Source organism: Triturus cristatus, chromosome 4_2 (genome assembly GCF_964204655.1).
Source record: "Triturus cristatus chromosome 4_2, aTriCri1.1, whole genome shotgun sequence".
Classification (NCBI taxonomy): Eukaryota; Metazoa; Chordata; class Amphibia; order Caudata; family Salamandridae; genus Triturus; species Triturus cristatus.
Window position 1 is genome coordinate 81,014,285 of NC_140586.1, and position 18,725 is coordinate 81,033,009.

The 18,725-nt window shown below is 44.7% G+C and overlaps 1 protein-coding gene across 1 annotated transcript in view; it reads left to right on the forward strand.

The window, feature by feature from the left end:
• Positions 1-10,499: 10,499 nt before the first annotated feature.
• FARSA (phenylalanyl-tRNA synthetase subunit alpha) overlaps positions 10,500-18,725 on the forward strand; it is a 57,933-nt gene continuing 49,707 nt past the window's right edge. Inside the window, exon 1 of the mRNA XM_085600629.1 lies at positions 10,500-10,806. Coding sequence (XP_085456755.1) covers positions 10,660-10,806 — 147 coding nt within the window. The 5' untranslated portion in view covers positions 10,500-10,659. The remainder of the gene's footprint in view (positions 10,807-18,725) is intronic.

Consider the following 18,725-nt stretch of genomic DNA (forward strand, 5'->3'; position numbering starts at 1 on the left):
GTACAACACCTCAATTGCCAAGGCCACCTTCCTTGAGGACTGGAAACACGCAGAAGTCAATGCCCTACTAAAGAAACCATTGGCAGACCCCAGCAGACTCAACATCTACCAACCGATCTCCCTGCTCCTGTTCTCGGCCAAAGTATTTGAGAAAATCATCAACCAACAACTCTCCTCATATCTGGAATGGAATCTCCTACTCAGCTCCTCCCAATCTGGATTCTCCAGCAACCACAGCACCAACATCCGAGCCCTACTCGACCGAGGAGAGACTGTGACTCTGATCCTCTTAGACCTCTCGGCAGCCTTTGATACGGTCTCCCACCACACACTCATCACAAGGCTGGACAACATAGGCATCCAAGGAGGTGCTCTTAGAAGGGTCGCCTCTTTCCTCACCAGAAAAACGCAAAACGTTTGCCCTCACCTCTGAACACAAGGAAATCATCTGTGGAGTAAGTAAAGGATCCTGGCTCAGCCCCACCCTTTACACACTTATATGATGCCTATGACCAGCATACCCAAAACCCATGAACTCCACATCATATTCTACGCTGATGACACACAACTCATCCTCTTCAAAGACATCACCATCACCAACTTCCACAACTGCATGATAGACATTGCCAACTCGAATAAGGACAACTGCCTGAATCTCAACACGCGCAGGACAGAGATACTGATTTTGGGAAACAGAAGCTCCGCATGGGACACATCCTGATGGCCCTCAGAACTCAGACCTACTCCTACTCCAACTGACCATGCTAGGAACCAGGGCATCATTCTGGACAACAACCTAACCATGATTGCTCATGTCAACTCTGTCTCTTCCTCCTGCTTCTTCATCCTCCACATGCTTCATAAGACATTCAAATGATTACCCCAAATACCCTTTCTCTAACCCTCGCCCCCCACATCCGACATATCAGATGCAGACTCCTTCTCCTATCTAGCAGCAAAGACATGGAACTAGCTACCCTTTCATCTAGAGACCTCCCCATCTCTTCCAGAGTTCCGAAAATCCCTGAAGACTTGGCTATTTTGCAAATCAAATGGAACCTGCCAGCGCCTGGATACCCTCACAGGTGACTAGAAGCGTTCTACAAAATCTACTGATCAATTAGCAGATAGAAGTACCCTAACACCTGCCAGCTAGAATAAATCGAACTCCCCAAACACTTTAATGAACATGCACTTTCCCACAAGGCAAAAAGTGCAATACAAGGACTCTGTTTCAGTGGAAGCACACAATATCTGCCCAATGTGATGCTGTACTGAGGAAAACTAACATGTGATCAGAGCCTAAGCACCTATTTCAGAGGAGATAATTCTGAAAGCTCTTTTTCTGCTGATCTTATGAGAGCTTAGTCACAAAGGTAAATATTCTCATGTATATTTAGTCATGAGTATGTAACTAATACAGCTACCCTGCATTTATTTGCTATTCACCATGTCTAAGTGTAGATTAGATTTACACCTAAGTGTAGACTTACATGTCTCCATTCACTCAAACCAGGGGTGGAGCCTCCAACAACAGGAGTTACAGATAAAACATTACTACTAGTAACTTAGCGCATGCAGGTAAAAAGGTCCGCCTTCAAGGTGGAGCATTCCCTGGGGGAAAGTATAAAAATTACTAAAGCTGATTCATCATTATAAAATATTCTAAATATTTTAATGTATAAAGTAGATGTAAATCAATTTTAACCTAGAGCCCATACAATAAAATGTTCCAGCACATTAACTCATCAAACGAAATGTGTATAAACTAAATAGTTAATTCATTTTATCCCAACTTCATCGCCACCAAGAAATCCGTCAAACCAGCCAGTTGGTATGCACCAGAACTCAGGACTATAAAATACAACTGCAAACGACTGGAAAGAAGATAGCGCACCAGCCAGGATCCCACAGACCGAGCCATCTTTAGGTCTGACCTCAACAAATACCACCAATGCCTTGAGGAAACGCAAAAAGACACCCTGGCAGACCGCATTGAAGCAAGCACCAACCACAGCAAGGAACTCTTCAGCATCGTCAGAGAGTTCTCCTGCCTGTCAGCAACTGAGAACACAATCTCCCCATCCCAGGACCAGGAACTCTGTGAAACCCTGGCGAACTACTTCCATGACAAGCTATCCCCCATCTACTGTAGCTTTGAAGTCCAACCAACCTCCTCACTCTAATGAACACCACTGATAACCACCCATTCACCGCATGGTAACAGCTCACCACACAGAACACTGCAGCCAGCACGATCAATGAGAACAGGAAATTCAACATTTATGTGAATTGTGCTGCACCTTAATAGACACAACTGAGGAATTAACGGAGTCTTCTGACTGAATCGTGATATTAAGATTTGTGACTTTTGAATATTTGTCTATATAGTACTCAACATCACATTGGATTTTGCACACATCATTTTTTGAGCCTTGAAGAAGTCCCGTTGGGACGTAACGCGCCGCGTCGGCTATGAAATGTATGCTGTGCTTTTAAGATCAGAAAATTTGAACAAAAGAATGAAGAAAATTACATCATTAAGAAACTAAAGTCCATTGTGAATCTTTTGGGAGACATTGTATCATTGTTCATTTTCAGTTATTGACGTACACAATTGTCTGTTACATACAATCATAGCTGTGTGCTGAGCCATTCCTGCTTCTTGTATTTTTGGCTTTGCCAAATAATAGGGACGTAAGAAGGTCACGCCCCTGGCTCTTTGCACCGCACCCTTGCTGGCACACTATGGAACACGAGATTGACTGGTGCAGGTTTCTAGTGCCCTGACCTTTTGTTCTTCTTTGTATTGCCAGAACAGACTGTGCCTTCCAGAAGGAGTTCCAAAGAAGGAAAACCCCAAAGGCAAAAAGCCTCTTGAGGCAGGCGGAGACTCCAGGAACAGAAAGGAGGAGAAAGTAGAAGGCCAAGAGAAAGGCAAGAGAATACCAGCAAGTAGAGTGGAACTGAAGACAGGAACTCCAGACAAGAGCAAAAGACTCAAGGAGTCCAAAAAGGAACAGGAAGCGCAAACAGGAAGCCAAAATACACCAAATAGGAATAGAATGCACCAACAGGAGCGATGACACACCAGCAAGAGCATGGAGTGTTGCAACGTAAGGAAATGAAAGATCTGGCCACTTATATACCCAGTGATAGGAAGTGATGTAACAGGAAGTAAGTAGTCCCCATCTTGGATAGGGGAAAATTATTTAAAAAGATAGGCAAGGTCACCATCTTAGAATGGTCTAACAAAACTCCTCCCACATCCTTCTGGGAACAAGACTGTGGAATCATGAGAAGAAGAAAGGCAAGAAGATGGCCCCAATGCAGAAAAATGAACATCGGCAAGTTTGTGAATTGCCTCTTAAGTATAAGGTAGGAGTATCAGGGTTCCATCAGAGCGTTAGTTTTGGAAGCCGCAGTTCCAAGACTGGAGCTGGGGCATTCCTGAAATGCCTGAAACCCTACAACAGGCTGCTGTGTTCAGACGCGGCATGCCCAACACAAAAAAAGAAGTAGGCATCACAGATTACACCCGCAATGCCAAAACAGCAACAGTGGGAACTGTGGTATCCCCATGAGGAAGAGGGAGGTGCTGCGGCCCGCGGCGGTAAGGCAGGCTGCATTGCAGGCTGAACCACGGCCCACGGTGCAACGGTTAACTACCAGGGCTTATCTTATCATTATTTTCCCCTGAAATTTGTTGTCCGCACAAAGATCTGTGCAGCAGGTGGAGAAGTGCAATCTTGATCCCATCTTAGATACCGTAGCAGTGCATCATGTTCATGCGTAGTCACTTGTATATATTCTGTGTAATTAACGTTGCCAAAGGGAGTGGAGCATTGCATATTTAAATGGTTCCACATGACATACTTTTGTATAGAACAAGAATTGATAAACGTTTAGGTGACACATATTAATGTGACAGGATAAGTTGACATAAAAGTGTCCCTTTGTAAGGTTATTAAATTTGAATGTGTGTAAACTAATGGTTAAACATTTATACGTGTAACAAGAATTTATTTCATGCAGGTGCATTTAGAATGACATCTTCATAATTCTTTACAATTTATACAGGGACGGCTTCTCCACTAGGTCGGAGGAGCGTTTCCCCACTGCTTTTTCGCAGTGCAAGAAGCAGAAACATAAAATTGTAATAACTATCATTTTATGTTGCTGCTTCTCGCACTGCGAGAAAGCAGGAGGGTTTGGTTGCGGGTGGGGCTGCTCTGCTAGCAGGGCTGGGCAGGGGAGGAGTCATGTGCACTCTGCCCTTCTCCATGCAGGCTGCAGTGCAGCCCACATGGAGAACATGGCCCCTGGCTGGGCGGCATCCCGACCAATCACAATGCTGCTTGCAGCGTTGTGATTGGCTATGGGCTGGGAGCCTGGCTGCCTGCTTCCTGTTCCTACCGGAGGCAGGAAAGCAGGAGAGGAGCAGAGACGACGCGGAACCCGGTCGGCAGGAAGGTAAGTTTAATGTTTTATTATTATTATTAAATTAACCCCCCCCGCGCGAGTGAGCTCTGATGCAGCAAACCCTTTATCAACGTCACCCAACCCAGGAAAACTCACACACCACTTATTCATCGGTGGGGCCCATAACACCGAAAACACACATTCTCTCAGTTTTCCGGATAAGTGACAGCTGGCGAGCTGCAAGACAACATGGGGTACCTTCTTTTATTTTTCTAAATAATATCTATATACATTATAGACATTTAATTCTATAGTTTTCCAGTTTAAACATCAAGGTACTCTGTTATTATTGGGTCGATGGACCAACTAGTAGGAATCAGTTGAAAGCGATTAAGTCCAGCTCAATCACAATTAAACCGTTAACCTTTATAGATCATAACTTTTAATTTTAATAACCACAGACTCAATTTGAGTTAGCATGAAATGTTATCTAAATTCATTGAATAAATTGAACAAGTAAAATTTATTAGACAATTTATAATCATTAATTTCATAAGTGTTTCAATTAAAGATTCAAAAGAAACAGAAAATACTCATTACCCTTGGCCTTTGGGCGATGACGAGAATGGTTCACCAGAACATGAACCGCAGATCATAGGATAGGTTCCCAAACTGACTGACTGTCCCTCTAACCTCCTCGGATGTATTCCCCCCCAGGATTGAATCCCGCGACGGCCTCGTTCCTTTCTCCCATCAAAGTTCGAAGTTCAGAATCTGTTAAAGTCTTTTCAGCATCAGGGAGATAAATCGTCTCAACAGACAGCGTGTTGTGTTGAATAGAAAAAGCAAGTGCCACAACGTCATCACAAGCACTAATTTTTATACCCTTTCACTAACTTGTTATGCCCAGAATTGAAACTTTTTAGGGGCTGTAATTAATTTCCATTGGTCCATTGGAGGGGTGGTGATGGTCACCTCATTGTCCTCCTTACCTAAACCGGTTCCGTAAATTACATATCCATGTATCCTTGTGACTTATCATGTTTCACCATTTGTAACAACTGTTATTATTAATGAATGCTGCAGTCCAATTTCTCTCATCCGTTCCCATGCTCTTGTATAAAAATCTTGGCATCCACTCTTGTCCTAGGCCAGTGCGACCTTGACATCTCTCACTCCAGGCATAGGCCACACTCGTGACTACAACTTCCATTCTGCTCGTGCACTGGGGCCATCTTGAGCACACATGATCATTCTCTCTCGGCAGCGGCCATTTTCTCAGCGAGGCCTAGCAGGCCTGAACGGAACTAATGTGAAAACAACATAGCAGAAATTAGACATAGAAAATAAGCCCTTCTGTTTATCACCCACCGTTCTAATGACCCGTGTTAGGTGTTACCTAGCTTAAGTAACATTTAAAGCCATTTTACTTACCATCTGCATTCTTTGCCACAATATATTTAACTACACATGAAATATATGCAATTTTACTTCTATTTTCTACACGAAGCACAAAGCTATGTTAGTTTAATTTCACATCTGTAAGTAAATTAGATTTTGCATATGCCAGTTAGTTTTCGCGCGTGTAGTGTCTAATTAAAGGTGCATTGATTGATTAGTACATTCATTCAAATAATTAGTAAAATTAAGGTTATGAGGTCATTAACTTTGCAGGGGATACAAAATGTTTTGTATTTTCCCCTGCTTCATCAGCTCCCCAGTGCGTCTCCCTCCCCGTGAACCCTCCCACCCGCCCACCCGCGAGTTATGCCGGCTGTGACTGAATTCATACATGTAATAAGGAGCTGCCTTTATTGTGTGGATCGAAATGTGCACATGTTCTGTAACCCTGTGCACTGTTAAATTGACTAGAGTGGGCCTCAAAAAATAATTTAGTCTATGCTCCCGTTTAGAGTCTAACATGTAATTTGTATTTACCTTCAAAGTAAAATATGTGTACTTGTATTTTGTTTCCACTGCAGGTATGGAGAGAGAAAGCCTCATTAGTTAGCATAGGAGGGTTTTGTTTTGCTTAGATAGCAAGGTATGAGAAGACGAGGTTGACATGGAGAAGCACGGTAACAAGCAAGAATGCGAGTTCTCATGGGAGGGTGAGGAATGACCAAGGACAAGCGAAGTTGCTAATTTTCGGTAGGCGAGGTGGTGAAAGTATCCAGTTGTGCCAGAGCTATGGAAATTCATGTGGGATTGTCTACTCTGACTGCAACAAAGTGAGGGAAAAGAGAGTCATCTTAGGTTTTCACAGAGAGCAGACCTATACTTCTGCTTGTGTGGCTTATGCTACCTGACCCATTGTTGGAGTGCCTTCTACTGAAGACTCCGACGGCTGAGAATCATTTGATGAAATGTAATGTTCAATTATTTTTCCTGATCACCTGCATCATCATCTTCATAGAGCTAGTTGTCTGCTTTGTCCTATATAGGGTAAATCTCTTCAGGAGATTTGGGCTTATCTTGGTGTTTCTGTACTTTTATATGATCCTGTTGAGATTGGTCCACTTTGATTTGTTTTTAAATTAATTATTAAACCCTACTAAACACAGATTAAGTTGTTGAGTGGATTATTGCAGGACCACATTGATTGCACTGTACTGAGATGTTAACAAGTGATAGTTTTCCTCCCTTTACCTCTCATGCAGCTAGAAAGGTCGCCACTCTGGAGATAAATGTTTGAGTGGGCCCAAGCTCCAACACAGGTATCTTAAACCCATAAGATATTTTAAAATGCAGCCTGATTGTAACCAATTGCATAAATCAGAACAGATTTACTGTCACGTTTGTCCTTGTTGCCTACTTTCTCTGCAGCAGTTTTAAAAAACAAAAATGTATAAATTGACTGCCAGACTCATTTTTCATGAGTCTGGTCCTTGTAATTCATTCCCAATTTGTGGGATCCCAGTCTAATTTGTTTTCTATTTTCAGCATTGACCATTGAGCAATGCCCATGCCTCTGAACTCGCCTGCCTTTGGCATGTTGGCATGTGGCTAGGATTCCCACCTTTTCGAGAGAAAAATACTGGCCATTTTTTCACGTTTTAAGATTTTGCAAAGGCCCAGACATGATACTTAAATAGAACTTTTATAAAATGGTCTGTAATCTTTTTTAACATGGCCTTTCTGTCTTAGTTTACCATAAATATCAGCCAGGGATCTAAGCTGTGGAACATATTGAAAAGTGCTTTCTTCTTGAATTTATTGTTTACAGCACGTATTAATCAAGGGAAAAACTACCAGCTTTAAATGATTTTCCTAATTTTTGTATTTTACAATACTGCACTACTGGATCATACCGATATAAAACCGGCCAGGTGGCAACCCTACATGTGGCACACGCTATTCCCTTCCCTCACTCTAAATTTCAACCGTCCTGGTACGCAGCAAGCAAAACACAAGGCTCCGTGACAGGCACCAGATCATCAAAGCTTTGTCTCCATTTGTTAATGGCATTTATGCGTCATGCCTCTTATTATGTTTAACCCTCCACCAGAGGATGGACCAAGTACTTGTGTCCATCCACTGCTCCCATTTTAGGAGCTACTTATTTCTTTGTTTTTAGCACTCTACACGAGCGCTCGTGTTTTAAAACTTTTTAATAAAAGAAGTTTGAAAAGCAATGCAGTCGGAATACCACCTAGTGATGTTATGCGATAATGGCTACTAATGTTAATAAAGAAGCTCCAATTAATTTACTAAAAGACCATAGCTGAAGAATGAGTAAGTAAAATGCCCCTGTGAAATGTTTTGAGGTGGAAGCTGCCATTCCAATATGCTCCGAGGGTAGAGAATGGATGTTACGTGTCCTTGTGAACCTAGATAAGTAATTAGGTCCAATCATCTCCATGGTGATGGACAGAGGGACAATTTGTTTAACAATTACAGTAATAAGCAGTTTTCAATGAGTTTGTGCCGTGTGACTCAGCTTGAGCTGTTGATTATAGTCTCCAATTAACCACATCTAGAACCCGAAGTCCGATGACCAGCACCATAGCATGCATTATCAAAGAGTGCACTCAAGCAATGAAGCGCCCACTTATGTATACAGTGATTTATAGACACATTCAGTCAGTGTCAAAGATGTCTCTATGTTTTGAAGATATGGGAAAATATGGCATGATGAGGTGAAATTATCTGTATAGGATTACACACTCCCATCGGGCGAGGGTGCTGGGATTAGATTGTAAATCTAGTGGATCCAGAAGCAGCACTTTGGAACACTGAAAGAGAAGTGATCTGACTTAAGGTTTACGTTGTATGTCTTTTCAGGAAATCAGTGCAACATAAATATAATTAAATATAATTAACTTCACAAAATAGTGCAAACTCGAAAACATATAATCAAAAACGCAGTCCTTGTAGATCGCATTCAATTGTGTTTCTACATTTTTCTTAGCGCCACATAAATTTACAGAGCTTGTTCATTCTTAAGAAAAATGGGGGAAGAGGGTGGTGTATAGAGGAGAGATATTACCCTTACAGGTTGAAAACCCTACTATAAAATAGCAAACACTCTAAAATGTGAGATCTTCCACTCACATACACAATGTACAGTCCAATTCGATATTACATGAAGCTTTCTGACAATTGGACAATCAAACGGCCCTGCCTAAGATCAGAGGCACAAGCAGTGTGGACTCAATTTTAATCCATACAAAAATACGCCTTTATGAAAAAGCCCTCTGAGATAAACGGATAGATTGAAATGGATTGAGAATAGCGCTGTCTAACGGAAGGGTGCCTACTTGCTTCTGGTGGAACTGGAGAGCCCCAGCTGCAGTTTAGGTGGATGCTGACTCCCACTAGCCGTTACTCAGCATCCCACTGAAAGAGTTTGTTGCCTTAAAAGTTGAGAAAATATTACATTCTAATTTGTCCATCAGCAACATCTCTCCTCTTACTGTCCAGGATACTCTGAGTAATGTTTTGATGGAAGGGTGAGAACTAGTGTGTCATGGGTCACACATTGGAAGAGAGGAAATGCCTTCCCGCTGCTTTTTGGATTATAAAATACAGAAAAAAGCATGGTTCAATGGGTCCTTCAGGACTCTGGGCCGTGGAGCCACTGCACCTGCTACTACACCAATGGAAGCTACAATGCTGCAGAACGCCTTCGATAATCCACATTCCAGTGCCAGTGACCTCAAAGGGACGTGTAACAACATGATCCTATTGGGATGGGATGTTACTTTAGGAACACTTGAAATGGTATATAAATATAGGCTACTGACACTTTCCGCTGGAACCAAGGTTGCATCCTTACCACCCACTGACCACAGCAGAGGTCATGTGCAGCCAACACAGTGGACCCCTTAGACAAAGAAGGTAATTACTGACGGCCAGCTGTAGAGGTGGACTACAGTGCACCTGGTCCCAACTGAGAAACCGACATTTGGCTGGTGTGCAATATTTATTCCCTCACCACTCTCAAACCATGCACAACACCTCTTGGTAACACCTGTTAAAACCCCTAAATCAATATGGATCACTAAAACTATGCACATGCCACTTGCTAATCTACTGGTGTTTCATTGCAGTCTACCTATTTAGGACTTTTCGTAATTGTGATGCGCTTATGTAAGACAATCACATTGACAACGCCAATAGCTCTCGGATTGCCGCAAGATATTGGCTTTGTCAATGCTTATTTTTCTAATAATCTGCAGGGTTTCTTCATTCTCTTGTAAATGAGTGCAGATAGAAGAAACAACACGGGATAATGAGCAGTTTAAAGGAAGCTCTGTAAAAACCAAATTTTAAACAGTTTTCGCAACAAAAAAAACAAGATTTCTTCTTATAGCCGTCTAAAAGCAAATCGTTTTCTTTACAAATTGGATTACAGTCTGGAGATAAGGATCACAATTATAAAGAATCATGAACCTTAAAGATGAATGTGATCAACGCTATTGTGAAACAAACTCTGCCATTTCAAGATGGCTGCTAGCAGCATTTGCTCCGGCTCACACACTGAATGAGAACCTCGCCTATTGCAAGGTGGCCGCCACAATGATGCAACTTCTATTGGAATTGCGGTGAAGCAGGCTCATTTGAACGGAGCCTGCCTATTGCAAGATGGACTACACTCTGATGCAACTCTTGTACGGGTTGTCGCCCAAGACTCCTGTTGGTTTACAGGCCTGAATCCTGTTCTAAGATGGCGGCGATGTACGGCGACCTGTCAGTGCAGTATGTGCGCATGCCACCGTCTTTTTCTGAGTTAGCATGGCGGAAAGCCGGGTGCCGGAGCTGCTGTTGCTAAGACTCCAGGCCCAGGATGGGGGACTGGAGAGTCTAGGACTGGCTGCTGAGCTGGGTTTGGATCACCAGCAGGTGGTGGGGGCTGTGAAGAGCCTGCAGGCTTTGGGAGAGGTGAGTGGAAGGGGTGACGGAGGGCGGTGTCTATGGGACAAGGTAGGGTGCACTGCTATAGAGAAAGGGAGGAGTCTGAGGAGAGAAGTGAATTGTTTGGGAAGGAATGTTAGGAGAGAGGACGGGTTTAAGTGAAAAGCAATTGCCTAAGGTGAGACAAGGACTTGTCTGGATGGTAGACGTCAGTAATAGTTTAAGGAGATGGGGCTAGAGCTTGATGCGTAAAGTTTGCACAGGACCCAGGTTTACCAAATTATTGGCGAGGCCCAGGTCATTTTAGTAGTTCCATTGGCAGGCAGAATGATGAGCATACCTGCAAGATGCACTTACTCACATCCAAAATGGTCCAAGGAGAAACTCCCTGGGAAACAAGCATTTGCAATGCAATAGGTCTCGCATTTATAAGAGTTTGAGCTATTGGCACTGTAAAATTACAATGACTTTTATTTTTGTTTTGGTTTTAAAACAAATATAAGGCATTGAAATTTACAATGTCAGTAGCATAAAGTCGCATAAAAGCAGTGTGTGGAGTGCAGCAGTGTGAGGCGTGCATCAGTGTGTGACATGCAGCAGTGTGCGGCGTGTAGCAGTGTGCGGCGTGCAGCAGTGTTGCGGCGTGCAGCAGTGTTTCGTGTAGCAGTGTGCGGCATGCAGCACTGTGACCTGCAGCGGCGTGCAGCAGTGTGCGGCGTGCAGCAGTGTGCGGCGTGCAGCATTGTCGTGCAGCATGTAGCAGTGAGTAATGCAGCAGTGTGCAGCAGTGTGTGGCGTGCAGTAGTGTGCCGGTTGCATCAGTGTGTGCCGTGCAGCATTGTGTGGTGTGCAGCAATGTTTCGTGTAGCAGTGTGCGGCGGGCAGCAGTGTGCGGCGGGCAGCAGTGTGCGGCGTGCAGCAGTGTGCGGCGTGCAGCAGTATGTGGCAGTGTGTGGCGTGCAGCAGTGTGAGGCGTGCAGCAGTGTGTGGCGTGCAGCAGCATGCAGCAGTGTGAGGCGTGCAGCAGTGTGAGGCGTGCAGCAGTGTGAGGCGTGCAGCAGTGTGAGGCGTGCAGCAGTGTGTAGCGTGCAGCAGTGTGAGGCGTGCAGCAGAGACACGTGGAGGGTGAGGAGAGACACGTGTAGGGTGAGGAGAGACACGTGTGGAGGGTGAGGAGAGACACGTGTGGAGGGTGAGGAGAGACACATGTGGAGCGTGAGGAGGAGACACCTGTGGAGGGTGAGGAGGAGACACATGTGGAGGGTGAGGAGGAGACACATGTGGAGGGTGAGGCGGAGGGTGAGGAGACACGTGTGGAGGGTGAGGAGAGAGACGTGTGAAGGGTGAGGAGAGACACGTGTGGAGGGTGAGGAGAGACACGTGTGGAGGGTGAGGAGAGACACGTGTGGAGGGTGAGGAGAGACACGTGGAGGGTGAGGCCCATCTCCACACCCTCACTTCTGTTTGTGAACTACTCTGGCTTTTACATCTGCAGAATCCAAAGCATGCCCCAAAAACACACTCTTGTTTCGCTCCAGCCCACGAGAGCAAAAATCCATGGTAAGCATCCCAAGCGAAACAAAGACCAAAATGGGTGTAAAATCCAAACTCTTCACCTCAGGTAGGTGTGTGCCAACAAACAATCCTCAACCCCCCAAAAACAGGTCTGAAGCAAACTAAGAGCAAAATTAACAACTAAAGACTGCTCTCAGTTATAATAAAAATACAACTCTGCTTTAAATTGACCGAGTGCGTTCGGTTGATTAGCATGTCCGCAAACATAAGGTCGCTCTTGCCTACATGTAAACGGGGGCATCAAGGGTCCTACTTTGTTAGCTATAGAGGCCTGAGTGCATAAAGGCTCGTTGTATTTCCTCGGACATTAATGTAGACTCACATCCAATAAGGGTACCCCACATAGTGCCTCGAACAGCACAGCAAGTCTAGAAGCAGCTGAACTATTCCTGTAGAAATCGACGGGCGTTGTTCAATTTCTGACCTTGCATCCTGTGTAATGGAATGAAATGCCTAATTTGCGAAAGAGTGCCTAACAATTTATAAAAAGGTAGTTTTAATGCCTGCAAAATGGATTTGCTGTAGATTTTCCTACAACCAACTTGTCTGTAGTAATGAACTTCTAAACGGCAAACATTGAGCACTCTTTGGATTGCTCCACGAAAAATCTCGTAAGTGTTATAAAACATTTTATCTGAGCCGGCATCTACTTTTGTAAAGACTTCTATCTGGCCACTGTATCCTGTATTGTCATCAGAACAGGAAACTGCAATTGGAAGGCTGTTTTTCTTTTTTTTTTTCTCCAAGCGCCCCTGTTGTCTGTAATTCCGACACTTGCGAATGGGCCATTAACCAAGCCTAAAGGCTCGGTCTGGTTTCGATATCTGTGGCGCCTGATGTCTGTTGTGTGATCGTGTTTTCACCTGCAGGATGGGAGGGGTCGGAGCATCTGAGAGAGGGGGGGGGCGGGGAAGACTGCCATGCGAGGGCCGCTGTAAGCGTGGCTAAGGCTTTACAAACCTAAACCAAAGTTGAGAAAGTGCATGCCAAGCAATCACAGACTGCTGCGAATTCGCGTAAAGAGACATCCCTGCAAGATGCTAAAAGTGTGTGTGTGGCACGTAATCTTTATTGGAAACCTGTTGGGCACGAATCCATTGTGGGAAATATGGCAAAAGGTTAAGGTACACGTGATGTTTTCTCACTTTGGCCCTACTGCTTGCACCCTTTTCTGAGGCCCTTTATTTTTTTTTTTTCGAAAAACAAAACCAAACAAACATTGCAGCCTTTTTCCTCACTGTGCTGAGAGGTAATCTGGAGGTCGCTGCACGCCCGAAGGAATCTCGGAAAGCTGTGGAAAAGGAACCGTTTGTTTGTGGGGGGGGGGGGGGGGGGGTTGGAAGGTTAGTGAGTCAGTCGTTCTAATGTGCGGAAAAAAAACAAAGCTGACGAAGAGGGAGTGGGAGGGGGGAGTGGAGTCGGGCACGCAGGCTGCCAAATGGTTTTCCTTTTTTTTGATGAAACGGAAGCAAATATTAAAGTCCATTAGATTAGCAATAACAGATCTTGAAGGAGGTGCCCTGACGGAGCGTGTCATTTATAATAAAAAAATACAACTTTGCTTTAAATTGTCCGAGTGCGTTCGGGTGATTAGCAAGGACAGATCTGGAAGGAGGTGCACGGGGTGCTCTGAAGCTGACGAAGAGGGAGTGGGAGGGGGGAGTGGAGTCGGGCACGCAGGCTGCCAAATGGTTTTCCTTTTTTTTGAAGAAACGGAAGCAAATATTAAAGTCCATTAGATTAGCAATAACAGATCTTGAAGGAGGTGCCCTGACGGAGCGTGTCATTTATAATAAAAAAATACAACTTTGCTTTAAATTGTCCGAGTGCGTTCGGGTGATAAGCAAGGACAGATCTGGAAGGAGGTGCACGGGGTGCTCTGAAGCTGACGAAGAGGGAGTGGGAGGGGGGAGTGGAGTCGGGCACGCAGGCTGCCAAATGGTTTTGCTTTTTTTTGATGAAACGGAAGCAAATATTAAAGTCCATTAGATTAGCAATAACAGATCTTGAAGGAGGTGCCCTGACGGAGCGTGTCATTTATAATAAAAAAATACAACTCTGCTTTAAATTGTCCGAGTGCGTTCGGGTTATTAGCAAGGACAGATCTGGAAGGAGGTGCACGGGGTATGTTTGGCAGGGCTTGGAGAAGGGTTTCCATCACGGCGAAAGTGAAAGCAAACGAGTGGCTGCAGGACTCCAAATGGTGCGCGCGCCCGGACGGGTCACATGCACTGTAGTTGGAGGCCTGCAAAGCCACTGTTTGCACTTCCAAAACGCGCTTACTATAAGTCTCGCCAGAGCAGCGCTAAAGCGCTGGTCAGGCGAGACCTAAAAAGAAGGCATTCTAATTCAAGAACAGTTAATAAGCAACTTATTTATTGGTTTTGAGCACCAACCAACCAGTGCCGGATACCCAGGCTTGCTATCCCTTGAATCCTGAAAATAAGTCCTAAATAAATAGATGGATGTAAAATATCTAGGCAATGTGCATCAATGTCAGTAGAACACAAGAAGTTCTGTCACAATCTTATCTACTTTAAAGTCATGGGTGATGTTTAAAGTTAGCAATGTGTAATATTTATGTATGTAGATTTGCGATTATATATGGTGCATATTTTCATATGTAAACCACATTCAAAGGATATAGAGATTTATAGTCTTGTTTTTATTTATGCCATGCAGTGGCCTATCGATTGTTTACGCACTGTAATAAACTAGATATCATCCCAAATGGAGATACAAAGAGTACCTAATTAATGTAAATGACATGGACATTCATATTTACGACATATTGCGGCGTTGACCTTATGAAAGATAAAATAATATTTTAAATAAGGGTTACATTTGCTGAGTTTGTATAAAAAGAACAGTTTTACAGCAAAGTAAATGTTCTTCTTTGAATGTTCTGCTTGGGTTCTAAAGGTATGAGAGGTGGCTTTAAATTAGATCCATATATATCTCTGATACCTCACATCAGTCCCCTTTAAAAATGCTGATCGCTCTTTCACACCTTGTATTTCTGAAAGCAGGTGCCTAGAAATACACAAGCCTCGCACACGTTCATCCAGTAAATAATGTGAAAACCCCCTGGCCCAACCTTTGGGCATTTATACATTATTGGTGTGACCTTGTCAACTATAGGTGTTGTGTGAATAGGAAGGGTGTGAGTGAGAAGGAGAATATGAGGAATTAGAGGTCTGTATGGCAACAGGTCTAGGATCATAGGGAAGGGTTTGGGGCAGAGTGAATAGTCTTTATTTTGGAGGTAAGTCTGGTGTGAGGTATAGAGTTTTGGGTGATGAGAGGCTCTGGTAAAAGGTTCAGTTCTGAGGGAGTCAAGGATCTTGGTGGAGGTAGATGTCTGGATGAAGGATTAATGCAGACAGACTAGGAAGTGTCTGAACTGATTGTTATCTTTAGCGAAAAGGACTGGTCCTGGGGCAGTATCTGTGAAGATGGGTTGATACCCAAGGTGAAATCTGTGCAGCAGAGGTGAGTCAGGGTGGAGGAAGAGGGGACTAAGAAAGCAAGGGTCTTGAGGGGAGAGAGCGACAAATCCGATGGTTGAATGCCACAGAAGAGAAGAAAGTTATGAACGAGAGTAAAGCAGGGGACTGCATGGTAGAGGGAATTTAGTTTTAATAAAAGGAGGAGCGGTTTGCATTAAACAGTTACTGGTACGGAATCCTCTGAATATTAATGTGAAGCCTGACTGGAAAGGGGGATGGGTGGAGGATCTGCTTAGGGAACACAAGTTTTCTCCCTATCGTTTATGGTTATGCAGTTTGCGGTTTTACACCAACAGATGAGTGTCCTGAATGGGACAAACTATGTACAGAAACTGCACTTCTAGTTTTGCAGATATGTTCTATGTGCATCGAAACTGCAAAAGTGAAGGCTAGAACTGGGGAGAGTTTATTTATAACGTAATCTTCAGGTGCACATGTTTAGATTTTGGTGCCATGTCTATGAAATACACCCAAAGGCCCGTAACTACCAGCCACTGAAAGAACAAATAGTTAAACTCTCCAAAGAGTCCCTCAACTTTCTGACATCCAGCCAATTCATATAGATCCTCACATTATCCTTACATAAGAAACCATAAAGAGGAGAAAAGGGTTCCTCACATATTTATAACAGGCTAAAGATAAGCAGCACACAAGGCACTGGAATCCGCACCTGCAGAAATACAGTGCAGTAGAATGTTACATATCACTGGGAAGAAATGTTAATCCTATAATCCTAAAACAGTTTGAATCTCACCAAATACTGATTTAGTGACCACATGCTAGAACTAGACTGTCAGACACCAATCAACGCACAACCCAGAGGATGGAACCCGTAACCTATGTGACCATTTGAAGTAGGGACTGAGATACTTTTCTTCCATAGTGTCCATTGTAGGAGAGTAGGGTCTGCTTCTTATAGTTACCCCCACTTTTTGATGATGTTTCACTGTTTTTGACTTCGATTGATTTGGATCCTGCTATCCAGGACCCCAGTCTAGCGGCTTTCTCCTCTAAATTGATTGCATGTACTTTAGGTACACTCCAGATTGGATTCTGGGGTACCATTATCAGTCCCTAGTATATGGTATACCATGTACCCAGGGCATAGGTACACCAGAGGCCTCTCAGGGACTGCAGCATGTATTATGCCACCCCTGGGAGACCATTCAAAATGACACTACAGCAGCCTGTGTAAGGTGGTGCATGCACCCCTTATTTAGATATAGGTTTTCACTATATCCTATATTCACTGCACATATAAACCTATCGGTCAAGCCTATAGCAGGCCTTAGCAGTCCTGAAGGCAGGGTGCTGGGTTTTATGTGAGAGAGTGCTCCTGCATGAGCAGAGCCCCTCTGCAACCTTTCAAACCTCTATTCCGGGGTTGTTTGTGATGCAGCCAACCATATATACTTAAGTGCATTATAACCTCGCCGTAAATGCTAACTTTAAAACAGCTGCATGGAAACATGCCGTGTTTGGTGTCAAACACCTTGGAATCATACCTCCCCGCCAGTAACTGGCGGGGGAAGTTTGATTCCACCCTCCTAGAGGGAGAAATATGACCCGGTACCAGCTTTCTCGACCCTGGCATCACAAAATGGATGCTGCCAGCCATAAATCTGCCCTCCTGCTGCTGATTCAAGCTCGAGCAGGTGAAGGCTTGACAATAGGCTTCCTGCCACAGGGAGGTGTCACCACCTCCCAGATAGGCTTTAGTGTATTGGGGCTGGGTGGGTGCACTCTGAGAGTGCTTTGATTCCTGCACTGAGGGCACATTTGGTGTCCTTGTGCATAGTCCAGCTCAAACCGGTTGCGGAAGCCATTTGCTCCTGCTCTGGCGCAAAACTGGACAAAGGCCACCCCTCTGTCCTGTTCCTCCCAAAGGTGGGTCCCCAGAGTTTGTCCCACCCCTTGCTTGGGTATAAAGTAGGAACCCCTGACTACAGGACTTTAGATTTTACCTGGACTAAACTCTGCTACAGAAACCAAGTACTTTGATGATCTGCATGGCGCTGGATGACTGAAGAATCTCCCTTGGAGTAAAGGAGTTACTCCCCTGCAAGGCAGACACCTGAAACGCATCTGACCGGTTTGCATCTGCCGAGCTCCTGAGGACTCTGAAGATTTCTGCAACACAGGAGGTGGGTTCCCAAGGTCTCTGAGGTTGATCTGTGCTCTCAGCAATTCTGAGGCCCGTATCCCTCGTGGGGACCGTGCAACCCAAACCCCTGTGCACGATGTACATTTGCAGCAGCATCTGCTTTTTGGCGATCCCGGAGGCTTTGCTTTGGGCTACTTGTAGTTCTGACCCCGAGCAGTAATTCCACCGAAGATTTCCGGCCTACACTCCACAAGTGTTCCGTGGGTTGGTATTTAGTGATGCAGCTCGAGGTCCCTTCGCGATCCCTGGTCCGTCAACCCGTGGGTCCCTGTGAAGGTAACTTTGACTTTCCGTTGGCTTTCCTGGTTGCTCCAGACGTGCCCTGACTCCCCATAGCTTAGAGAGTCCCCAGGACCTTGCTGGTCCTCACCGAAGTATATTTCCTCTGCCCGCGTGGGTTGCAGTTGACAAGGCTTGTTGGTGTACAATCCGGACACTGACCCCCCCAGCACTTGACATCCTTCGTGGGACAGCTCACCTCCGGACTTTGGACGTCGTCGACGTCTCCTGGTCCCCGTGGCTGCAGAGTCAAGCTTCACCTCTTCTCACCTGAAACACCAGACATCGGTGGGCATTCGTCTACCGTGCCCCTGGTCACTGTGAAGTGACCCATACTCGGTCCCCTCTGCTTTCAGGTTCTTCTCCGCTCTGATCGAGGCTTGGATCACACCGGACACTTTTCATCTGCACGGCGGCAG